Source organism: Ictidomys tridecemlineatus, chromosome 5, assembly GCF_052094955.1.
Source record: "Ictidomys tridecemlineatus isolate mIctTri1 chromosome 5, mIctTri1.hap1, whole genome shotgun sequence".
NCBI lineage: Eukaryota > Metazoa > Chordata > Mammalia > Rodentia > Sciuridae > Ictidomys > Ictidomys tridecemlineatus.
Genome location: NC_135481.1, coordinates 12,733,258 through 12,757,316, shown reverse-complemented (window position 1 = coordinate 12,757,316; position 24,059 = coordinate 12,733,258). Strand labels below are relative to the sequence as shown.

The window sequence follows — 24,059 nt, the reverse complement described above, 5'->3', positions numbered from 1 at the left end:
CTAAAGTTCATTTAATCCTCCCATCCCGCCCTCCACCCACAGCATATTATGAATCGGCATCCTTTTTTTTTTTATTGGTTGTTCACAACATTACAAAGCTCTTGACATATCATACTTCGAACAATAGTTTCAAGTGAGTTATGAACTCCCATTTTTACCCCAAATACAGATTGCAGAATCACATAGGTTACACATTCACATTTTTACATAATGCCATACTAGTGACTGATGTAATCTGCTACCTTTCCTATCCTCTACTATCCCCGAATCGGCATCCTTAAATCAGAGAAATCATTTGGCATTTGGTTTTTTGGATTGGCTAATTTCACTTAGCATTATCTTCTCCAGCTCCATCCATTTACCTGCAAATGCCACGATTTTATTCTCTTTTAATGCTGAATAATATTCCATTGTGTATATATACCACATTTTTAAAATTTATTCATCTACTGAAGAGCATCTAGGTTGGTTCCACAATTTAGCTACTTTGAATCATGCTGCTATAAACATTGATGTGGCTGTGTTCCTGTAGTATGCTGTTCTAAAGTCCTTTGGGTATAGACCGAGGAGAGGGACAGCTGGGTCAAATGGTGGTTCCATTCCCAATTTTCCAAGAAATCTCCATATTGCTTTCCATATTGTCTGCACCAACTTGCAGTTCCTCCAAAAGTGTGAGTGCACCTTTTCCCCCCACATCCTCGCCAACACTTATTGTTGTTTGTATTCTTAAAAGCTGCCATTTTGACTGGAGTGAGATGAAATCTTAAGAGTAGTTTTGATTTGCATTTCTCTAATTGCTAGAGATGTTGAACATTTTTTCATATATTTGTTGATGGATTACATATCTTCTTCTGAGAAGTGTCTGTTCAGTTCCTTGGCCCATTTATTGATTGGGTTATTTGTTTTTTTGGTGTTAAGTTTTTTGAGTTCTTTATATAGTCTACAGATTAAGTGTTTTATCTGACGTGTGTGGTAAGAATTTCTTCCCAATTAGTAGGCTTTCTATTCACCTCACTGATTTTTTTTTTTTTGCTAAGAAGAAGCTTTCCAGTTTTAATCCATTCCATTTATTGATTCTTAATATTAATTCTTATACTATAGGAGTCTTATTAAGAAAGTTGGGGCCTAATCCTACATGATGGAGATTAGGGCCTACTTTTTCTTCTAATAGACGCAGTGTCTATGGTTTAATTCCTACATCCTTGGTCCACTTTGAGTTGAGTTTTGTACATGATGAGGGATAGAGGTTTAATTTCATTTTGTTGCATATGGATTTTCAATTTTCCCAGCACTATTTGTTGAAGAGGCTATCTTTTTTTCCAATGTACATTTTTGGTGACTTTGTCAAATAAAAGATAATTGTAATTATGTGGGTTAGTCTCTGTGTTCTCTATTCTATTACATTGGTCTACAAGTCTATTTTGGTGCCAATACTATGCTGTTTTTGTTACTCTTTCTCTGTAATATAGTTTAAGGTCTGGTATAGTGATGCCACCTGCTTCACTCTTTCTGCTAAGGATTGCTTTAGCTATTCTGGGTATCTTATTTTTCCAGATGAATTTCATGACTGCTTTTTCTATTTCTATGAGGAATGCCATTGGGATTTTTATTGGAATTGCATTAAATCTGTATAATGCTTTTGGTATTATGGTCATTTTGACAATATTAATTCTGCCTATCCAAGAGCAAGGTAGATCTTTCCATCTTGTAAGGTCTTCTTTAATTTGAATGTTCTGTAGTTTTCGTTGTAGAGGTCTTTCACTATTCATTAAGTTGATTCCCAATATTTATTTATTTATTTGATGCTATTGTAAATGGGGTAGTTTTTCTCATTTCCCTTTCAGAGGATTTGTCACTAATATATAGAAATGCCTTTGATTTAAGGGTATTGATTTTGTATCCTGCTACTTTGCTGAATTTATTTACTTGTTCTAGAATTTTCTGGTGGAATTTTTTGGGTTTTCTAGCTATAGAATCATATCGTCAGCAAATAGTGCTAATTCGAGTTCTTCTTTACCTATCTGTATCCCTTTAATTTTTTTCAAAGACTTTTGATCTTATTAAATTATTTAATCTTCATAACTACCTATAAGGAGGGTACCACCAGTTTAAGATTTAAGTTTAAGATTTTGGAGCATTTCAGATTAGGGATGCTCAACCAATAAAGTCTGTGCAATTATCCCAAGTCCAAAAAACTCTGAAATCTGAATCAGTTCTGGTTCTAAGCAGGTTTTTTGTTTTAATGCCATTACTTTCAGCATTCAGACAAGGAATGCTCCCCAGTCTTATTACCTTAATTTATAAGTGAGTACAAGGTGAGTACTGGGCTTGGAGTGAGGCAGAGGGCCTATAGGGTGCAATATTTAAGGTGACTGACCTCACTCTCAGGTTCTGGCCAGTAGTTGCATGACCTTGAGACTGTCTCCCAAATGGTGCCTCCTGGGTGCTTCACCAGCAACACCCTAGTCCTGGCACTGTTGGAAGAGGCTGGGTTACACAAAGATGGAGTAACTTAACCAGTTTCCAAACTAGCAAGCTGCAGAATTGGGATTCAAACCAAGGAATTCCGGCCTCCAGAGCCTATGTTAGAAACCACTTCATTCTTTTGACTTCCATGTCTCTGATCCCCAAACTCTATTTTTTTCTATTTCCTTCTCAGGGCCTAACTTTTGGAAATTAGCTACTATTTTGACAAGTGGGGAACCCAAAATAAAGTTCCACAGCCAGGTTCTGGGAGATCAGGCCGAATGAATCAACTTAAAAGCCGTCCTGGGCACCTACTGCGTGCGCTTGGGGAAGAGTTAACTGGTCACACAGGTCCCCTCGACCACATCTGTGCTTATTGTCAGAACTCTCTATAAATTTGCCTTGTTCTACAGAGGCCCCCTGCAAGTGGCCAGATGGACTCTGTCCTGGTGGGGAAGAGGCCACTCTGAACCACCAGGATTATTTGTTCTGATGTCATGAGGAAAACAAGCATTCTCTTGGTCAACTAGAAACAAATCTGTCACACTCATTCAAGAGTTCTGATTCAAGGACTCAGGAATCAAATCTCCATCATCATACCCTAATTGGTTGTTTATTGCTTTTAGTCTGTCTATCAGAACTTACTGGTCATCTGCTTTGGAATCATCATCTTTTCACTGATGTTGCTGTAGGGTTTGAATGGTTCTTGGAATTAGGCAGAGCCCCCCACAAGGCAATGCGAATACAAAAGTAGTCATTTGTGAGTGTATGCGTTACCCCCCAGGGATGATGGGCAGCCCTGGGGAAGACTCTTACACAAGTCACCAGCCAACAGCAGGTTGTTCCTCCGCTCCCCAAAGGTAAAATCAAGTCAGACTTGGTTCATCAGTGCCCCCCAGGTAAGCAAGAACTTGGCAGCCTTTCCCCAGGCAGCAGATCTTTTATATATGCCACAAACCCAGAGGTTTTTTTGTTTTAATGCCATTACTATCATTCTTCACTAAAAATGATATATTTTTTTTCCTGTTGAAATGACTTTTTTGTTTAGGATTTCAGTTTTGTTCTGTGGCTTTGTTCCTCAAAGCTGTGATCTGTGGACCAGCAGCCTGGGCATCTCCTGGGAGCTTGTTGGAAATGCAGACTACAGGCTGCTCCCCAGACCTCCTAAACCAGAATCTGCAGCTTAACAAATCTCATATGATCCTGGGCATGGTCAAGTTTGAGAGGCAATACTGCATGTGTCTTGATTTCTCCGTTGGCTTGAGCTAAGATCTCCACCAAGTGCTTTCCTTGAGGCTGGGATTTTGGGTAGGCTTTCAGATCTTAAAAACATCCATTCTCAGAAATCCCTTCTTTTGCCATTGCATGACGTCATTCATTTTACCTGGTCTGCCACAAGAATGAAAAAGGCAAATGACGTCCAAGTTTTATACTCAGACACACACACACACACACTAACTTCTTAATTGCATCTGTTAAAACCCCCATCATTAATAGAGTCCCAAGTGCTGCCAAGATTAATTGAGAAATGCCTAAAGGCAAAATAAACACTGCCTCATGATTTAATTCAAAACCATATCAGCTGAGAATGGAGGTGCAATTAGTGATAAAGATGTTAATAATTAGTTGTGCTCGGTTAAATTTTATATTCAGTGGTTATTGTAGAATGAAGAAAGAATTTCTGCAGGAGGGCAGAAATCAATGTTTCACCTTGATTGCTATTTTAATGTGCTTATTTTAATGGGGCCATCCTGTAGAAACCCTTGGGCACATTTCCAATTTTACGTAAATGTAAAATTAATTATTACGGAAGCATATAATTTTAGAGTTGGAGCAACCTTGGCGGTCATTTAATCCAGTTCAGTCATTTTACAAATAAGTGAGAGTCAGATGACTTAAGTCCTTCCACAGAGTACTAAAACTAGGCTTTCCCAACTCTCAGAACAGCAACTCTTGCACTTTTTTCAGATCCCCTCAGATAGATATGCTTCCTGATTCCTTAGCATTCCCAAAGTACTGTTGTATTGCCCCTATGCTCCTTATTACACCCTACATCACAGTCTAGTTGCTTTCCACTATAAGATTGGGGTCTTGGGAACTTTGTCTGATTGATTTTTGTATTTCTTCAAGTGTTCTAGCTCTGTATTTAATTATTTGTTTTAAAATATTTGCTTAGATGTTGCTGGACCTTTATTTTATTCATTTATTTAAATGTGGTACTGAGAATCAAACTCAGGGCTCACACATGCTAGGCAAGTGCTCTACCACGGTGCCACAACTCCAGCCCTAGCTCTATATTTAGCCATTTGTTCTTGCACGATAAGTGAAATGTGTGAAGTTTTGGAGCTAGTTTATTACTTTGGGTTTTGTTTTGTTTTTCTTCAGAAATGGTACCCAAGGCCTTGCACATGCAAAGCGCAGGTTCTATTTGAGATTCAGCTACAATCCCAGTTCTGAAGCTGGTTTTTATCTGCTCATTAGAACTGATTGTGTCTTCATACTTGAAATTGGCTATAGTGGTAGTATTAAACCATAGAGGTGGGCAAATACTTCAAGGCTTTTGGTTCCCTGGCAGTGCAGTAGTTAAACATGTACGAGCAATCACCACTCTTGGCATGATTCTCATAAAGTCTCACAAGGCAATGAGGCCTTATGAAAATATTTACAAAATTGTAAGATCCATACCAACATGAAGATGACCATTTACCTGTTGCTTAGCATGGGCTGCTTCAAGAATGATGGAGTGGGCTGGGGTTGTGGCTCAGAGGCAGAGTGCTCACCTAGTATGCTTGAGGCACTGGGTTTGATCCTCAGCACCACATAAATGTAAAATAAAGATATTGTATCCACCTAAAACTAAAAAATATTTTTTTTAAAAAAAGAATGATGGAGTAGTCAATTTCTTGACCCACTCTCATCTTTTTAGGATTCAGGACGGTGCACATCAGACCTTAGGACTGCCTTAGAACATGATGGTTGCTCAACTAAATTTCACTCCCCTGGAAAAGCTCTTTGGGCATGAATAATAATGGAAACTGGGTCTGAAATGTTGAGTGAGAAAAAAAAATTTTTTTTTCAGAAAAAATGTGAACAGGCAATTATAATGGCTGTAATTGCAATGACATCTTTATGCTTCCACAAAAACCTTCATGGCTCCCTGTGACCTACAAAAATGCCCAGACTTCCTAACATAAGTATACACTGACTACAGCTTATCCTTCTAGGTTCATCACCCACCCTGAGTCCCACCTCCACTCTACTCTGCAGCCTCCATTACATTCCCTTGTCTTGGGATCCCCACTCTTCCTCCCAGTTCCACCATAGGCTCTCTCCCAAGCCTCTGTTCTTACCTGGTCCCTTCAACCATGTGCCAGAATTTCTGAGTTAACATGATAATTCAGATGACCCTGCTTATCCCTTCTCTTGTATGTCTGTCTTTAGGAGCAGGAACCGAGGTCCCATTGGCCCTGGAAAGTATGGCTATGGTAAGGCCCCGTACATCTTACCGCTGCAGACCGACACTGCACACACGACGCCACAGAGGCTTCGGAGACAGAGGCCCTCACCTCGGCATTCCAGGTCCCAGGGGACATCTGCTCCCAGGCATGGCTACAGCTCACCAGCCCATCAACTCCCCCATCATGCACCTTTATACCAAAGTGACAGTGGCCCTCGCTCTAGACTGCAGACCTCAGAAGACTCCGTATACCAGTTGCCTTTGACCCATGACCAAGGCTTCCCTGCAGCTTCAAGTCTCTTCCAGAGCCCAGAAACAAGCAACAATCATGGTATGGGGGCCCATGGAGCCTCTCAGAGCTTCTCCCAGCCTCCGAGATCTACAGCAATCTCGTGCATCGGGGCCTATCGGCAGTACAAGCTGTGCAATACCGATGTGAGTACTGCTCCTCTTACCTTTCAGCCAGTTGGCACTGGGCATGTGGAAGACAGGAAGTCATGAGGTTTGGGACCATGTTAAAAGATCTTTTTAGCTGGGGACAGTGGCACATACCTCTAATCCCAGGGATTCAGGAGGCTGAGACAGGAGGATCATGAGTTCAAAGCCAGCCTCAGCAAAAGTGAGGCACTAAGTAACTCAGTGAGACCCTGTCTCTAAATAAATTACAAAATAGGGCTGGCAATGTGGCTCAGTGGTCCAGTGCCCCTGAGTTCAATCCCTGGCACACACAGCCCCCCCAAAAATGATCTTTTTATATACCACCTTCCCTCTCTTTTATCTTCATATAAGCTCCCCATGTTCTTTATTTTTTCTAAAAGTTATCACTTTTGAAACATAGCTTATGGAATCATGTATCGATAATCACTTAATGGTGAGGTGAGAGCTATTGCTGTGTAACAAATATCAACTCCCAAATTCTCAGAGTCTCGCATCAACACTATTTATTCTTTGCTCATGAGTCTGTGGGCCAAGTGCAATTTGGTTGACTTATGGCAACTAGCAGTGCTGCCAAGGAAGCGGGTGTTTGGGGAGGTGCAACCCAGTACATTTTCTGGAGACTCCCTGCTCTTCCAGGCATATAGACTTTAGGTGTTGTATCATCAAGGCTTCTGATAGTGAGGGTATAAGAGTCTCCTCTTCTTAGGGGAGGAGCTGGGATGTTTGGGGTAATAGATGGCACTCACAGCCCTTTAGCAGCAGTTATTTACTAACTAGATAGCAGTATTCAAATATTTGAAGAACCTGTATAGATGTATTGTTATATCTAGGCTGAATACACACTTTGGACATTCAGTAAATATTTATCCATCTTCATGCATTAATAATATCTACTTTTATTAAAAACTCATAAGAAGCCAGGATCTGTGCTTAGCCCTTTTATTATTTACCCTATTTAATCCTGTCCTTAACTTTATGAGTTTGCTTCTCTTTCCATTTGACAGTTGCAAAGAGAGGTTAAATAATGTGCAGAAGATAACACAGCTAGTGAATAGGAGAGCTAGTTATCAATGTAAACTATAGAAGGTGAGCAAATGTGTTGTTTTTAATATCAGTTTAAAGGCCATGGGTAAAAGAGAAAGGAATGAGAGAGTGTTGAGAGGTTAAATTTCTGAGTTGCTATATTTTTCATTAATAATTTAATCTGCCTTAATACTCCGTTACCCGGTAACAAGACAGCTATTATATATTAGGTTCAATTCCCTCATTAAAAATATATTTCCTGTTATAGAGTCCATAGAAATGACTTAATTTGTGATCTTAATAATTCCTCTGAATGCCTGAATTGCTTGTAGTTTGTTCTTCCCCTGAAAGACTTCAGAAATTATTACTTTTCATAAAGCAGTAACTTTTTTAAAACCATCACTAATCAGTCAACCAAAAGTCTTAATTGAACGTCTTTACTTTTAACAGACGAGGTGCCATGAGAGATTTAAAAAAAAAAAAAGTTATATTCTCTACTTCACAGAGTTATTATAAAGATCAAATGAGGTGGTGTAAAAAAAAGTGCTTTGTAAGTCAAAAAGTAAGGAATTTCTTGCATTAATGATCAGACATGGTCCTTGTTCTTGAATTTCCATTGTTGTTCTGTTAAAATTAAATGAATTCTTTCATAATGTAGAACACATTCTCCCATTGACTAGTACATTTCTTAATTTTGAAAACCAAGTAAACCATAAAGAGAAAGGGAAAGAGACAGAACATTTGGCATAACGTGTCTGACATCTGCTTAGCACTTCTTTCATTTAACTTGCATTTTTAAAGCCTGCTCTTTTGGCCAGACCTATGCTGCCAACATCCTGGGTGCTGGGTGGCTGCATCGTAGAGGAGACTGGATTCCAAGAAATCTCAGATGCTCCTTGTGAGTTTGTGAGGTCCTCTGGTGTTTGCAAAGCAGGCAAAACAAAGAAGTCCATGTTGAGGCTGCTTTTCACTCACATTTTTAACAGTGCACCCCACTGCCCCAGGTCCTCATCCTTTTTACCCTTATTGAGATATGTCATTCCTTAGAGGTCCCATTGTTATATATATTTTTTATAAGCCCATGACTTCTTGTGACTTGGGCCACATTCTGTGAGTACTTTAATACTCTGCCAGGGGTCCCCAAGACCTCTCCTGAGTTTGACGATTCTCTAGGAGGACCCTCAAGACTCAGCATACGGTCAGGGCTATGAATTATCACAGTGAAAAGATATGAAGCCAAATCAACCAAGAAACAGGCACATAGGACCCAAGCCCAGAGGAAAAGCAGGCACAGGTTCCCAAGTGTCCTCTCCTAGTGAGGACGAGCACACTCCTGCAACAATAGGTTGATTCAACACATGTGAAATGGTTGCTAGTGACACTCATTCTCTGTATCCAGAGCTTTTACTGGAGGCTGGTCACATGGGTGCTCTCTGTCTGGCATATTACAAAATTCCAGACTCCCCAAAGGAAAGCAGATGTTCTGCATAAACTAGATTGTTCAATACAGTGTAGGCACAGTGGGCCACTCTTACCATTCAGAGAGTGACAAAAGCCTTCCTGAAACCCAAGTTCCCAGACACCAGCCATGGACCAGTCTCGCCAACAGGCCTTTCCAAGGGGAGCAGCCTCAGTCTTGCTGTGTTAAGTCTTTTTTACACCCTCCCCAGATGGACCATGCTGTAGCATCTTAGCATCAAGGACCTCGTGTGGACATTTCCATATCCTCCCAAGTGTCCAACATGAAGAGATGACATGAATTCCCAAATTATAGAAATCTTACTCAAAAGAAGAAAAAAAGTATAAAATAATGTGAAAAATCTTACTAATCTAACAGGAAAAGCAGGTTACTATGTATGTCCTCTCCAAAGATTAAAAAAATAATCTAAAACTGTATGCACTTAGATATATCTCTCCTAGCTATTATCTGGAAGCAGGAAAAGATGGCGATGTAGGCCAGGGCACGTTGGAAATATCCACAGGTTCCATCCCTTAAACTAGTGCCTGGTATATCCCACTCCAATTTTGATGGGACACCCCCTTTATAACACTCCCAACAGCTGAGAGCCCAGTTCTGACATGTATGGGGATGAACATGAGGAGTGTTCTAATTCAGGGGTCAGTGTTGTGCAGTGTGTCATCACTGGTCACAGCCCCTCCCCCCCCCCAACAGTCCAGAGGGGAGAGAGTTCCACATGTAGCTACTTGTTGGTCACCATCCTGAGCTAGAGCACAGAGCAGGGGTCATGGACTGGGGAGGACTCCACTGAGGAGGAAACAATTGAGCTAGGCTTACAAGATGGTTCAAAAAGAGGAATGAGCATCTGAGAGCAAAAGAGACAGCTTAGTCCAAGAAAGGAAGGCAGAATGGTGTCATGATCTCAGAGCAGCCATGTCTGCTGGGAGGTAGGGAACGCTCCAGCCGTTCCCTCCCACCTGCTTTCCACTGTAAGTAATCACACAGTTAATGCAGAATTTATTCTTTAACACCTCACAATGCAGAAATGTCACATGGACCTCATTTCATCAAATTGTACGTGAGACAGATTAAGGAGAAACAATTTTTACACACAGTGAGAAATCAGAAGGCCATTCTAACTAACTGGTTTAGTTGGATGTTAGACCTGCCAGGCAGTGTGGGATAGTGCCCATGCACTTGAGCTGGATGCAAACTCCAGTTTCTACAATGGGGAGCCGAATCTCTTTGGCAAATCACTTAACCTTTGTAGGTCTCTTGTAAAATGTAATCATGATAATCCCTGCCCCATAGAGTTGATGTGAGGTTCAGATACGGTTAGATATTTAAGGCTTGGCAAAGTGCTGACACATTCTTAGTAAATAAGCTAGACCTGGATAGTTGGCCATGACTTACCTACCTCTGTAGACAGGAATAGAGTAAAACATCTCCATGTCTGAGCATGGTCCAAGTTCTAAGTGGTAATGCACGAAACTTGTGGATGAAATAGCCAGACTTTCTACCAGCCCCCATTTGTCCTCTGCATTAAATGTGATTCAGAGTCCTTTCACTTTGCCCGATGATATGATGAGACTGCTGAGAGACCCAACATTTCTGCTGCATGCAGGTTCAATGTAATCATCCCTGGGGCAGAGTTCTAAAATGATTAGAAAGAAACTACAGATAACCGACTTCATGCCAGTGAATTCTTTACACCCTCCAGTGTCAGTGCTTAATAGTAAGCCCTACCTTGTCATGATGTCATCTTGGAATTTTAAGCATTCTAGCATGTCTTCACGATTATTTGATTCATATGACAACATCTACAAAATACTGTAAATTCAATAATGAATATTAGTACTCATGACTTCTGAATGTAGATTTTAAAAATAAGTTTTTTAAACCTACACTGTGTTGTATGAGGAAGTTAAAGTATAGGTCCTGGTATAGATAAACCATCCTGTGATCTTTTTTGAGCTGGTATCAGTCACCTGGTGCAAGGCAAGAACAAGATTATGAGTTTTTAGGGGGCTTTGTTGTCAAAGGAAGCATGATCCTGAGTTTAGATAGAGTGCACTTAGTGTTACAAGGGGGAACCCCTGGGGCTAAAAGAAGCTTTTAGCAAACACAGGTGTGGTGAGTTCTGATATCACTGACTCTCCAGCATATTTCCCTGGGGTGGGACTGGCTTTTGACAATGGGTTTATCCATGTGGAGTTGTTTCGGCTTCAAAGTAAGTGACAATGAAGGGAAGATGTTGGACAGATCGCAAATGTAGCTGAGCATACTCTCTACAGGCAGATTCTAATCCTACTCCATGTCTGATCTGATACTGAATGAAAGAGGAGCTGACAAACAACTTCCTGACTACAGTTTGAAGGACAGACTTAGAAAATGGGGCCAGGTAAGAATTCAGTGCAATTCTGTAAGGTGTAAAGCTTGCCAGGAATCATGGAGCCAGTTACTGGATGGACAGGCTGTCTGACTTGGGTCTCCACATACCCATCTCTTCTTAAGAGCTTAGCACTAGCCTCTGCAGCTGGGCGATGTGTGTTAATGCCAGTATTTTGGCAACTCTGCTTTCTGTGTTTTTGAACCACTTGGAATTTCCACAGAAAGTTCTCCGAATCATGCCTATATATGAGCTGTTTATAATTGTCACTTTTCATGATTATTAAAAAGGTGTATGAATAATAAGAAATATCACAGTAGCAGAGACAGGTATATCCTAATCCTTCTCCCAAAATGGACTCACTGTCATTTTGAATTTTTAGTATTTATAATAGTTCTCTTCATAATTCTAAATGGTATACTAATATCAACTTCAAATCTCCCCATCACCTCCTTACTCTGAAAGATAAAGAAATGAACCCCTCATTCCCCATTCTTCTTTCTGCTTGCCATATTTTAATTTTTTTATTTAGAGAGAGAGAGAGAGACAGACAGAGAGAGAAAGAGAAAGAGAGAGAGAGAGAATTTTAATATTTATTTTTTAGTTTTCGGCAGACACAACATCTTTGTTTGTATGTGGTGCTGAGGATCGAACCTGGGCTGCACGCATGCACTTGAGCCACATCCCCAGCCCCATATTTTAATTTTTAGTTGTATCTTTGGCTATATATAGTATGTCAATAACTTTTATGTTCTTAGTTTATCAATATTAGAAAGGCTCATTTAACTTCTTGCTTTGCAAAATCAGAAATTTAGCATCCGGCTCACTCGATTCCTATTTTTCCACATTTTTATGTACTTCTTTAAACCTAGGCCTGTGAGGTCTCTGCAAGAGGCTGTTTTGACAGATTCTTCTCTGCTTCCTCATAGTCACAACACCTAACACCTGTAGCAGTACAGAGATGATTTATCTTTGAATGAAACATCCCACCCTGCCCTGGCAGATGGCAGAGGGGAAGGAAGTCATTCTTATTAATAGGATACCTAAAGTAGCCACAAGGAAATTTATTCTTTAGGACATTAAAGGTTTGGGGTGTTTTAATAAGTATATTTTGCCATATACTGCTTAGTTAGGGGAAAAGGCATTCTTTTTTAGACCTTCTTTTAGACATAGAGGTATGTCAATAATTTAATTTTAAGAGGCAGAAATAAATAAGCATCCTGGGACAGGACTGCGTTTGTATGGATGTGTGTCCAGAGTACTTAAAAGTCTAGAATTCTCTGGATGAATGGATAAACTTAGTCATTTTCACATCCTTTGGGACTTTGACCTGTGTGTTGAATAGAAGGGAAACACCTTTCTCTAGGGGAACATTATGAGCTTCTCTTGTGTGGGAAAAAAATAGAAGTGTGAGTGAGAACTAAAAAAAAAAAAACTCAGATTTTTTTTTTTTTTTTAAATCCAAAGGCTTGACCCAACTCTTTGGGCAAATCATTTCACGGACTAGAGAATTGTGGGAGTCCTGGGAGGTGGCAAAACAACTTTTGTATATGGTTGGATTTGTTCTGTGTGACTTGAGAAAGGAGATGGTGAACATTTGGAGAGTGTGCTGGGTAACCTGAAAGAAACTCTGGGGCCTGATTATCTATATCTGGAAAATATGTCCAGTTTTCCTGCCATAGAAGAGAAAGGAAAGAAGAGAATGTTTGCTCAAAACACCGACCTTTGGACACCTGGCACCCTCTGGAACAATTGCAATCCTCTTCAGGACCTTCAGACACATGGGTCATTCCTGTGAGCAGCAGCTTTCCTGTGTGCTAATATAATCCTCACCAGAATCCCTGGTGACTGGGTTTGGGGGCTTGTCATTCAGAGGTGGTGATTTAAATTTGAGAAGCTTAAGTGTTTGACAAGGTCACATAGCCACTTTCTCATGGCAGTGAGGGACATTTTCTAGATTTCTGTTTTTAGACTTCAGTGGTGATGTTAAATACATCATATGTTGCTATGGTAGCTGATCTTTTGATTGAATCCAGAGCAACACAAAGGATAAAAAAGAAAAAAAAAATGCCTATCCTACCCAAGCTGACTTCAAGGTCATGTTCCTTGGCACCACCTTCATTGGGCATAGCACTCTTCATCTCCTGGGGGAAATTAACATAATTAATTACCCAAAGGTAAGTGTTTGATCACTGATGGTGGCCTCTTAAGCAGTGAAGTTGGGAACACACAGTTGTCATCTCAGATTAACCAGGGTCACTAGAAATGTAGCTGGAGTTTCCATAATACTCTTTGTGACTCATAGCAACCCCAGGCAATTGTCTAGATGGAACTTTGGATAGGGCTTGTATTGCTTTATAAGGATTCAGCTCATCCTTTTAAAATACTTCTTTATTTCTCTCCCATTAAGAGTCCAATGGAAACATCTGTCCCTCTTTGGGGTGGGAGTCATTTGGAGGGAGATTATCTCTCGGGGGCATTTCACATCCCAAATGAGCCTCATTCTTTTCTATGTGGCTTTTTCCTCTGTCTCAGTTTTCTGGCCTAAAGATTATAAGAATCTGTGCCCATGGAAAGGATCAGCTGTCTGCAGGAAACCTGCCGAAGCTGGCTCACAGTGTAATATAGAGTCAATTACCCACAAGGTGAAGGTGACTCTTCTAAGACATCAGGAAACAACCAATTTAAAATATAACAAATGTAAAGTGCTCTGTAACCTGGAAGTTTTAACTTCAGAGAGTCTGTTAAAATGAGAGGAGATTATATGCTGATAATAGTAGGACAAGTACTAACAGATGTAATCTACAAAAGAAACACGAAACAGGATTTCCCAGGCCTGCTTGGTCTTAATCCTCACTTCACAGTGCCCCTGCTCCTTACAGCCAGGGCCAGACACTTTACCAGGTCTTTGGGGGTGGAATCTGACCTTGGCCTCTAGACCTGACCTGGACATAGGCAGGAAGCAGTTGAGGCTTTTTTGTCTGAAGGCACATCACAAATTGATTTTGTTGTCCACATAGCCATGAGGGACACAATAGCACCGTTGTCAAGGTAGCACAGTAATGTAGGTTTTAGGCCCTGTGTCTGGTTCAAATACTGACTTTTTCTCTCACTAAACCTGTGATCTTTGGCATCTCATTTAGCAGCTGATTTAGCCTTGGTTTCCTCATCTATAAAATGGGTATAGTAGTTATTGTTAGATTGAAATGAGCTAATCTACATAAATCACATGGTAAAGTTCTGCATTTAGTAAATACTATTTTTTTTTTTACTCTTCCTCATCCTTATCATTGTAGGCATCAGTGTTCCTTGCTTGTACCATAATTCTGTCTCAGTAACCCATGGCTACCTCTGGGCCTGGTGAGCCTTGGATTTCTCTTGCCAGGTCCCTCTCCTTCCTAGGAAGTAGTATCAGCTTTCAATTTGCAGTTTGCCTAGTATCATGTTAGGACTCTTCTTGGGGTCACATATAGAATGTGATGATCTGCCAGGATACCTTCTCATCTCCAGTGCCAGCTGCTTGCTGGACACTACAGTCAACCTACTGGACTTGGCAGACTCTAGTCACTGTGACTGACTTTGCTGCCTCAGCACCTGACCTTCCACTTTGAGTCTGGTGCCACGTTAAGTGTTCCTGTCTCAGGAGGTAACAGGGCCATGCTCAGATATAAAGAACTTGTTGGAAACCAGGGTGCAGGATATCTCGAATGACCCATCACAGGTAACTGGTTGCCTTGGCAGATGCACTTGGATGGAAGTAAGAAGCCCCAGGCCTTAGTGTGGTGTTAAGACACATCTCAAGATGATAAACTGCAAGCTCATGCAGAACTGGTTAAGGGCCAATGTATTTGGAGGATCTCAATACTGATAAATTGTCATATTTATTGCTTAAATACTTATCTATTACAAAAATTAGATATATGAATAGACTAAAAATTATGAAAACTTCTATAACCCTACCTTCCAGAGAGAGCTACTTTTAAACTATGTATACAGACACATACATGTGTGTATATGGGGGATACATATAACCAATTATTTTAATACTTTTCATTTAAATGTTAAATGTTATGAAACATATATTTATGTTGTCAAATGCTGAACAATTCTAGATGATTCTGAAGGTTCACCAGTTTGTGGTCTAGCTTCTAAGAAGTATATTGCTCATGGAGAGAAATGGGGTAAGCAGACCACTGAATGTCCTTGTAGTCTACAGCTTCCAATATTGGTCAGTGCCACCAGGTTAATTAAGGGTGGCTTCTGGTCAAAGCCTGGATGTGGAGCAGCTTGGCTCTACATAGTTATTTGAGAAATGGGACATGTAGCCCACTCAGCCTTCTCTGTTCCTGTTGTGAAAGCTACAGGCCAGCAACTGGTCTCCCATTTCTGGTTATGGTCAGGGTGGGCGGTCAACCCTCTGGGCTCTGCCTCTTGTCACTCTGGGACCTAAGTGAGGCAAGCCTCAGTGTCCTCATCCATAAATTAAAGAGGCTGGGTTTGATTCTCTTCTGCTCTTACATTCTAATTTGAGTTAACTAGTTGGGGAGACAGGGTGTGGGTGTGGCTTTTAATCACTCCTGCGCAGCCTGGTGCCAGGCTGGCTGCACCAGAACCACCAGAGGAATTGCAACCATATATCCCTGGGCCCTCTTCCCACCCTCCAACTGGGATAGGGCTGGAGAATTTGTATTTTTAACAAAACTCTTAGTGATTCTCTCTCAAAGTCAGCTTCAGATGTGGCTGCAGGGCCAGTGCCTTCTCCTCGCTGCCCAACTGATCACATCCTAGTTGAACTTAGCTCTGGCAAAAGATCGTGGAAAACATCCTAACCCAAAGCTCTTCCTGGGACAGCTGGTGCTGCAGGAGGCCTACATGGGTGCAGAGTCAGGGCCGCCAGCAGGTGGGCTCCAAGCCCCTGGAGATGGGCTGCCTGGCCTGTCAGCGTCTCACAGGTTGTCAGAGCTCAGCCCACCCTGCCTGTCCACCCTGTATAAACTTGATAATGTCCTTTTCCCCACCAGTTGTCATCATATGCTGCTTCACATGGCTTCTTGCTCCATATGGTTTGGCTCATGCTGCATCAGGGTTCTGACCACTCCGGGGTTGGTGCCTGCAGCCTCCTTCCACTGTCCCCTACCAAGCAAGGGATGTTCACCCTCCTACCAGGTCTCATTCCTCCCTCTGAACCTTCATCTTCCAGGAAACCTGGTGTTTCTAATGCATATTTTTTTTTTTTTTTTTTTTTTTTTTTTTTTTTAAAGAGAGAGTGAGAGAGGGGGACAGAGAGAGAGAGAGAGAATTTTAACATTTATTTATTTTTTCTTAGTTCTTGGCGGACACAACATCTTTGTTGGTATGTGGTGCTGCTGAGGATCGAACCCGGGCCGCACGCATGCTAGGCGAGCGCGCTACCGCTTGAGCCACATCCCCAGCCCCTCTAATGCATATTTTTTTAAATAAATCTTTGAGGAATTTGACCTATTGCTTTAGCAGTTTGTTCTAGAGGTTTCCTATACATGGTGCTTTTTAATGGTTAAGGGGTTAGGACCCTTTCCCTTTCCTTCTGATAAAATGCACACCACATGTTTTAAAAAGCAAAAGGTGTGGCAATATATTAAAAAGGTAAATCATATTTGATCTATCCACAAGTCAAATTAGAGTTTCTTATTTTGCTACTTTATTTTGCACATTTATTTTATGTCATGCTCTGCTCCATGTACCATTTATGAATTAGAAAGAAATAAGCCAGGAGGAGCTGCATGTTTTCTCAGAGTACTCTCAGAGTGTCAGATTCACCTGGATAAACTTGATAATGTACAGATTTCTGGACCTTGTCCCAGACTTACTGATGGGGATCTTGTGGGGAGGGACCCAGGAGTCTGCATTTCCAACAAGATCTCTGGGTGATTCTTTTGCATACTAAATTTCTAGAACTCCTGCTTCAGAGATGGACAGAGTTAGAAAAGATGGGGAAGATAATGAGAGAGAGATGGTGGGCACCAGACTGCTTGGATTTGAATCCAGGCTCTGTCTCGCACTGGCTATGTGACTCCTCTGTGCCTCAGTTTGCTTATCCATGAAAAATCTATGAGGCTAGGATATTTACCTCATTGGTGATTGTGAGGATTAAATTAATTAATATGTATGACATGTTTAAAGTAATGCCTGGCGCATGGTAAGGGTTCTGGATGTGTTTGCTGTGGATATTATTCTTTGCAAGGGGAAGGGCATGCACAAACAGATGGAAACGGATGGCCTCTGTGAGGGAGGGGAGCAGACCCATCTGTCGGGATCAGAGGGTTTGAGTCAGTGGGTTTCAAATTACAATGTTCAAAAAACTTAGCCCAAGGAGCTTGTGAAAGATTCAAGTGTCCCTACAAAGATTCTGAGTTAGCAGACTTTGTGAGAAGCCTGGGGATCTGCATTTAATTAAATGATAATGATGATGATGATGATGATGATGATGATGATGATGATTGCAGTGCTAGCGGGTAAAACCCAGCACTTGCATCCTAAGCAAGTGCTCTACCACCGAGCTATACCCCCAGCCCTAAAATTTTTGATGCAAATGATCAGTGAAACTTCAGAAACTTGGTTTAAGTAGAAGACTGGTATTTGAAGTTGCAGGGTATCCTGGGATTTGACTGGGGCTCTGGAAATTATGGACACTAACCACATATTTTGTTTGCTTTTTTAGGTATGTCCAGAAAGTAGTAGAAGTATCCGGGAGGTACAGTGTGCATCCTACAACAACAAGCCATTCATGGGCCGGTTTTATGAATGGGAACCATTTGCGGAAGGTAAGAACAGAGCCAGCCCTGTCTGCAGAATTATTTTTGTCTGTTCCCCAACCCTGTGGCTTTCTGGTTGATGCTGGAGGCATGGTGGTGATCCTGGCTGGAATGTCAGTGGAGGAGAAAGTGTGACTCCAGGGCAGAGGGGTCTGCAGGGGTCTTTGCCAGTGGTGGTGTAGATCAGATGACATCTGGGCCATTCTCACCAGTGGGGCCTTGATGTAAACAAGCACCCAAGCAAGTAGGGCAGAACATTGTTTGAAGAATCAGTTGGAACAGAAGGTTCAGACCCGATGTGGTAGTGATCAACGGTGGAGTTTCTTTTTACTTTGGTACCTGCTACAAGGACTGGTGTGGGAGCTTTGGAGTCTGTAGGTTGTAGAGTTGACAGTTGTGTGGTTTTCTCATGAGGGGGCGGTTCCCATGCTCTTTTCAAAGATAACAGCAGATTAGGCAGGCATTGTCCTTGGGACCAAGATTGTTGCCCTTTTGAAATGACAGAAGATCTGAAGTTGGTAGCACTGGTCAACCTGGCTTGCCCACTGCTGTCGTTTTTCTTTATTAAAACTCAGATGATAATACAGCATTTGGACTGAAAAGTGTTGAGTTCTGAGGCATTTTTTATCATTATAGAAAAAATAAGCTCAGAAGTGGTACTGGGTTGGCAAAGCTGCTGGGGCTTCTATACTGACAGCCCAGTTGGCTAAGAGGTGAGTCCAGTTGCCATCAGGGCCCAGCTGAAGGGCTTTGGTGGACAGTGCTTCTCAGCCTCAGCCCAAGGCAGTAGCCAGGCATCTGGAGCTGGCCAAAATCCAGAGTATGGGGCCCTGTCAGCTGTGTCCAGGATCTGGAGAAAATGTTTTTGGAGAGGGTTTGATAGTGAGATGTGCTGACTGTTTTGTAGAATCAATGCCCAGGAAGGCCAAACTATGGAAGGTAGAACTTCAGTAGAAGCCCTTGGGGATGGGGAAGGGAGATCCATATCTGACTGCTCTGAAATTGGGTGCAAAATTTTTATAGTCTGGGCATTTTTCTCGGAGGAGAATCTGTATATTCTATTAAATTCTGAGTGGGCCCTTGACCTCAATATAATTAAGAACAAGCTTGACTTAAAAAATTGGGACTATCAGATTCAAGTAAGAAAGATGTACAGATGAAAACTAGAGCCAGCTAAGTGCAAATACAAGGGTGGGTGGGAGGTTAGAGGGTGAGCAAGGAAGAGAAGCCTAAAGGGATAGTTTTGATTCTGTGCATAGATCTTGGTTTGGACCTTTTTCATTCGTAATAGTATTATGCTAAGTTCAAGGTGATATCCCCCTTGGGATCCCAGAATAGATAAAGGACATTATTGGAAAACTGACAAAATACACATTATGTGTGTGGTTTAAGTCAATAGTATTAAACCAGTGCTAATGTCTTAATTTTTATATATGTACTATAGTTTTATAAGATTGGAGGAAGCTTGGAGAAAGTAGTACAGGAACTGTCTGTACTATCTTTGCAACTCTTCTATAAATCAGAAATTATTTCAAAAAACATTTTAGAAAAGGCTTCATACTCGCTATTAGCTAGGTCTCACATGTGTTCTGGTAAAGACAAAGTCTAAGACAGTGTGGGCGGGGAAGAGTATCTCCCCAAATTCTCCTTCCTGGAATCTTGGAATGTGCCCTTCTTTGAAAATATGGTCATCACAGTTATAATTAGCTAAGGTGAGTTCTCATTGGAGCAGGGTGGGCTCTTATTCTAGAATGACGGGCATTGTCGTAAGGAGAGGAGAAAGGCCATAGACATACAGGGGCACCCAAAGTGATGATGAAGGCAGAGTTTTCCACAAACCAAGGAACACCAAAGAGTCCCAGCAACTTCTGGGTGCTAGGATGGCCCTTGCGCACTCTTGCTTCTGGATATTCAGTCTCTAGAATCATGAGGATAAATTTCTGCTGTTTTCAGCCTCCACTTTGGTAATATTTTATCATGGCAACTCTAGAAAACTAAAACAAAGAGAAGGAGCTAGGTTGTGGATTGACTGAGGTGTACCCATGGAAGTAGCTCAGGAAGCTGTTTGATCTGACAAGGGACAGGAGATGCCTTAGAAAAGTGAGGCACACATCCAAAGTGAGTGACCACCTTGTGGCTCTAGGTCTACCCAAAGCAGTGGTTCTCAGCCCTGGTTGCTCATTAGAATAACTGAGGGACCCACAGTGCATCTAAGCTGCCCTAACACAAAATATCCCCAGGGTTATGAATTAAAACTGAGAAATCAGTATTCTAGAAATACTGATTTCTGGGCTGTACCCCCAGAGACTGTGATTTAATTGGTCTGGGGTGCAGGCTGGACATCAGGATTTTTTAAGGATCGAATGTGATTCTAATGAGTACCTGGAGTGAGAACCTCTACTCCAAGAGGAAACAGGATCCCAGAGAGGTGGTGATGACAGACTAGACTGAGGGACAGAGTCATGGATGTTTTGTAAACCATAATCTTTATCCTCATGTCGGAACAACACTACTTGCTGGTGAACGTTTGGAGTAGTGAACTGTCTTTTATCTGAGCCTCATCCTTGTTTTATGGCTGCTTTCCTGTAACTAACTGGGGTGGGGGGATGAATTTCCCCAGCACAACACACTGCTCAGGGCATAGTGACATGCCATCAGGGCCCAGGGGTTGAAGCTGCATTGCTGGACTTCCTCTGCATGGTTGGGGTGGCCGTCATCCAGCTGCCATTCCCCAAGACCTCAACATCCTGTCAGACTTCAAGACCTGGTAGACTGAGGTCCAATATTGGTAGCTCTGTGAAGGCTACAAAGAAAAACACCGTTCCAACTATTCCCTGCAGAGGTCTGCTATTGTCTGGGTTAGGTGTGATTCTGTTCTTTTTCCCACCTGATTTGGCTGGGTTTTAAGGATAATCCATGAGAGGGATTATTTATTGAACATGTGATTTAGCTTATTCTTTTTTGTGTGTGGAAAATTTCCAACATAGGTAAAAATAGAGAGAATTGTATAATGGTTTAATAATGCCCTCCTATATGCTCCTCACTTCATCTCAACAGTTTTCAACTCATGACTAATCTGTTTTATAATAATCCCACCCAGATTATGGAAGACTATTTGAATTCATACTATACAGCATTATTCATTTCTGGATGTATCAACTAGATCTCTTGATTGTAGGTGACAGAAAACTAAATGAAATACATTTAAACAAGAAGGGTATTTTGTTGGTCATGCTACTGGGAATTCCCAGAGTGGACTGGGATTCTGATTTGGCTGCAATCCAGGGAGTGAGTCAAAAGCATCAGGACCCTGCCTTTTCATCTTTCACTATCTCTTGGTTCTGCCTACTTCTCTCTTAAACACACGAGCAGGCTTGCATGGTTTTGAGCTTGCAATCATAGTGAGGGAGATTGTTTTTTTTAACCTGGTGCTTTGGGTTGAGTCGTATCAAATGCTATCTTAAAGTCTTAGCCTGTGAATGTGACCTTCTGTGGAAACAGATAGAATTAAGATGTTAGATAGGAAGAGGTCTCATTGGAATAGAGTAGGCTCTAATCCGTGAGGAGAGAAGACACATAGACACACAGAGAGAATACCATGTGAACACACATGGAGGGAGACAGCCACCAGATTATGGAGGAAGAGATGGTAGTGATGCTGCTGTAAGCCAGAGAATACCCAAGATTGCTGACAACCACTGGAAACCAGGAAGAGACAAGGAAAGTCTTCTCCCAGAGACTTTAGAATGAGCGTGACCCTGGCAACACCTTGATTTCAAATTCTGGCCTGTAGAACTATGAAAGAATAAATTTTTATTGCTAGCTAGTTTGTGAGATACATAACTACAGTGTTAGAAAAATTATACCCAGGGACAATTTCAATCTCAGGAAAACTATGGCCACCACCTGACTCAGGTCATGTGACCAGCCTTGTCACAGGGACCCACAATCAAATAAAGTGAAGATGGGCAAGTGGAGTTCGGGGTAGACTGAAAAACAGATTCTGTTAACAAAAATTAGTATGTGTTTCTTGACCATAAGTCACTGAGAATTTTAATGAACTAATTAGAATTCTGGTCTATTACCAAGTACAAGGAAATTCAGAATAATTGTAGATTAATCACCCATCTTCTACAATGTAGTTACTAGGAAAATTAGCAATCTTTAAAATAGTCACGGAGATCCATATCTCTCACTTGCCTAGAAGGAGCCTATGGTCACTGGAGCTGCATTTACTTTGGCTTCATTGAAATAATTCTAGGATTGTTTTTTTGACATAATTCTTCTTCCTCTTAAATGACTCCCAGGCTGATCAGTGGGAGGAAGACAGCGCTCATGTTTCTATGGGGTGAACATGCTTTGCGGCTGGGTTTTGCATTGGCCTCTTGGTTTTGTTTGGAGCCTGTTGCTGCTTGCATGTGCCCACTTAGGGAAACAGCTGCACTCGTTCAGTCCAGTGCCACATAGGACGGTAAAAGCAGAGCTCAAGCTCTGAGAAACACATTAATTCCACCAGATGTTTCTTCTTAGGCTTTTAATCACATTTCCTGGATATGGCAACCTATCCTTAGATAATGCCTCTAAGAATTTTTCTCATAGCCCTCGACCCAATGTTGTAAGAGAATGGAGGAGAACCAGGGTGCATCCTTGATTTCCTAGGGGAGTGATTGGGGGCTTAGTCCTGTCATCCCAGCTTTCTTTTACTTTCGAAACTGGCTTGGACAATGAATTGTGTGGTCAACACCAGCTAGAATGAAATAGTTTAATAGGAAGATTCTCATTACTTGCTGGCATTGGAGAAAATTATACAGTAGTCTCCCCTAATTCATGGAGGATGCATCCCAAGACCCCTGGTTGGACACCTGAAATAGAGGATAGCACCAACCCCTATATATGCTATGTTTTTTCCTGTGTATACATACCTATGATAAAGTTTAGTTTATAAATTAGACACAGTAGATTAACAAGGATAATAAAATAGAACAAGAGAGAGAGAGAGAGAGAGAGAGAGAGAGAGAGAATTTTAATATTTATTTTTTAGTTCTCGGCGGACACAACATCTTTATTTTATTTTTATGTGGTGCTGAGGATAGAACCCGGGCTGCATGCATGCCAGGCAAGCGCACTATGGCTTGAACCACATCCCCAGCCCAAAATAGAACATTTATAACAATAAACTAGTACACTGTCATGAAAATTGTCTGAATATGGTCTCTCTAAATAACTATCTATAAACTTTTTTCTTTTCTTAAGTTGAGAACATTTAATTTTTCACATGAAAGAAGCACTTTAGGGCTTCTCTTCACCACATCCAAGTTGCCAGCATCACACCCTTGCACTGTGGGACCATTACAAGAGATCAGGATTCCCTGAACAGAGAACTATGATAGAACTATGATAGAACAGGGCAGTCGATCTGGTGACTGAGACAGCCACCAAGAGACCAGCAGGTAGGTAGTGCAGAGAGTGTGGATGGTTCAGGATGTCATCATGCTACCCACAGTGGCACACAATTTTATACTCATGGATTGTTTATTTATAGAATTTTTCATTCAATAGTTTTGGACCACAGTTGGCCCTGGGTAATGGAAACCATAGAAAGCAAAACTGCAGATATTGGGGACTACTGTACCTGTTTTCATGCCCAGAGTATTGGGGCTGCTAGTCCTAGAGTCTAGAGGTTTCCTAGGTCACTGCAGACTATTCAGTAGCAGGTCTCAGTCTTAATCCATAACCCTGGGGACATTTTGTGTTTGGGCAGCCTAGGTGCACTGTGGGTCCCTGAGAGCTGAGCTAAATAAAGTAGGTATCTAAAATCCAGAGGAGAGGCTATGACAAATTGGAACTTGCCCACTGGTGACATAAACGTGATAATTGCATATATCAAGTGACTAGCTTATGCTGCATAAATAAATAATCCCAGATACAAATAACTTAATACACAGAAGTTTTTCTTGCCTGAGCTACATGGGATCTGTAGTGTGTGTGCTGCACATTTGAAGACCCAAGCTGGTGCAAGCTGCATCTGCCCTCCAG

At 41.5% G+C, this 24,059-nt stretch overlaps 1 protein-coding gene across 1 annotated transcript in view; it reads left to right on the top strand.

Moving 5' to 3' along the window:
- The window catches only part of Thsd4 (thrombospondin type 1 domain containing 4), a 582,503-nt gene that overhangs the window by 114,563 nt on the left and 443,881 nt on the right, over positions 1 to 24,059 (top strand). The window contains exons 5-6 of the mRNA XM_040274354.2: positions 5,908 to 6,358; positions 17,930 to 18,032. Coding sequence (XP_040130288.1) covers positions 5,908 to 6,358; positions 17,930 to 18,032 — 554 coding nt within the window. The remainder of the gene's footprint in view (positions 1 to 5,907; positions 6,359 to 17,929; positions 18,033 to 24,059) is intronic.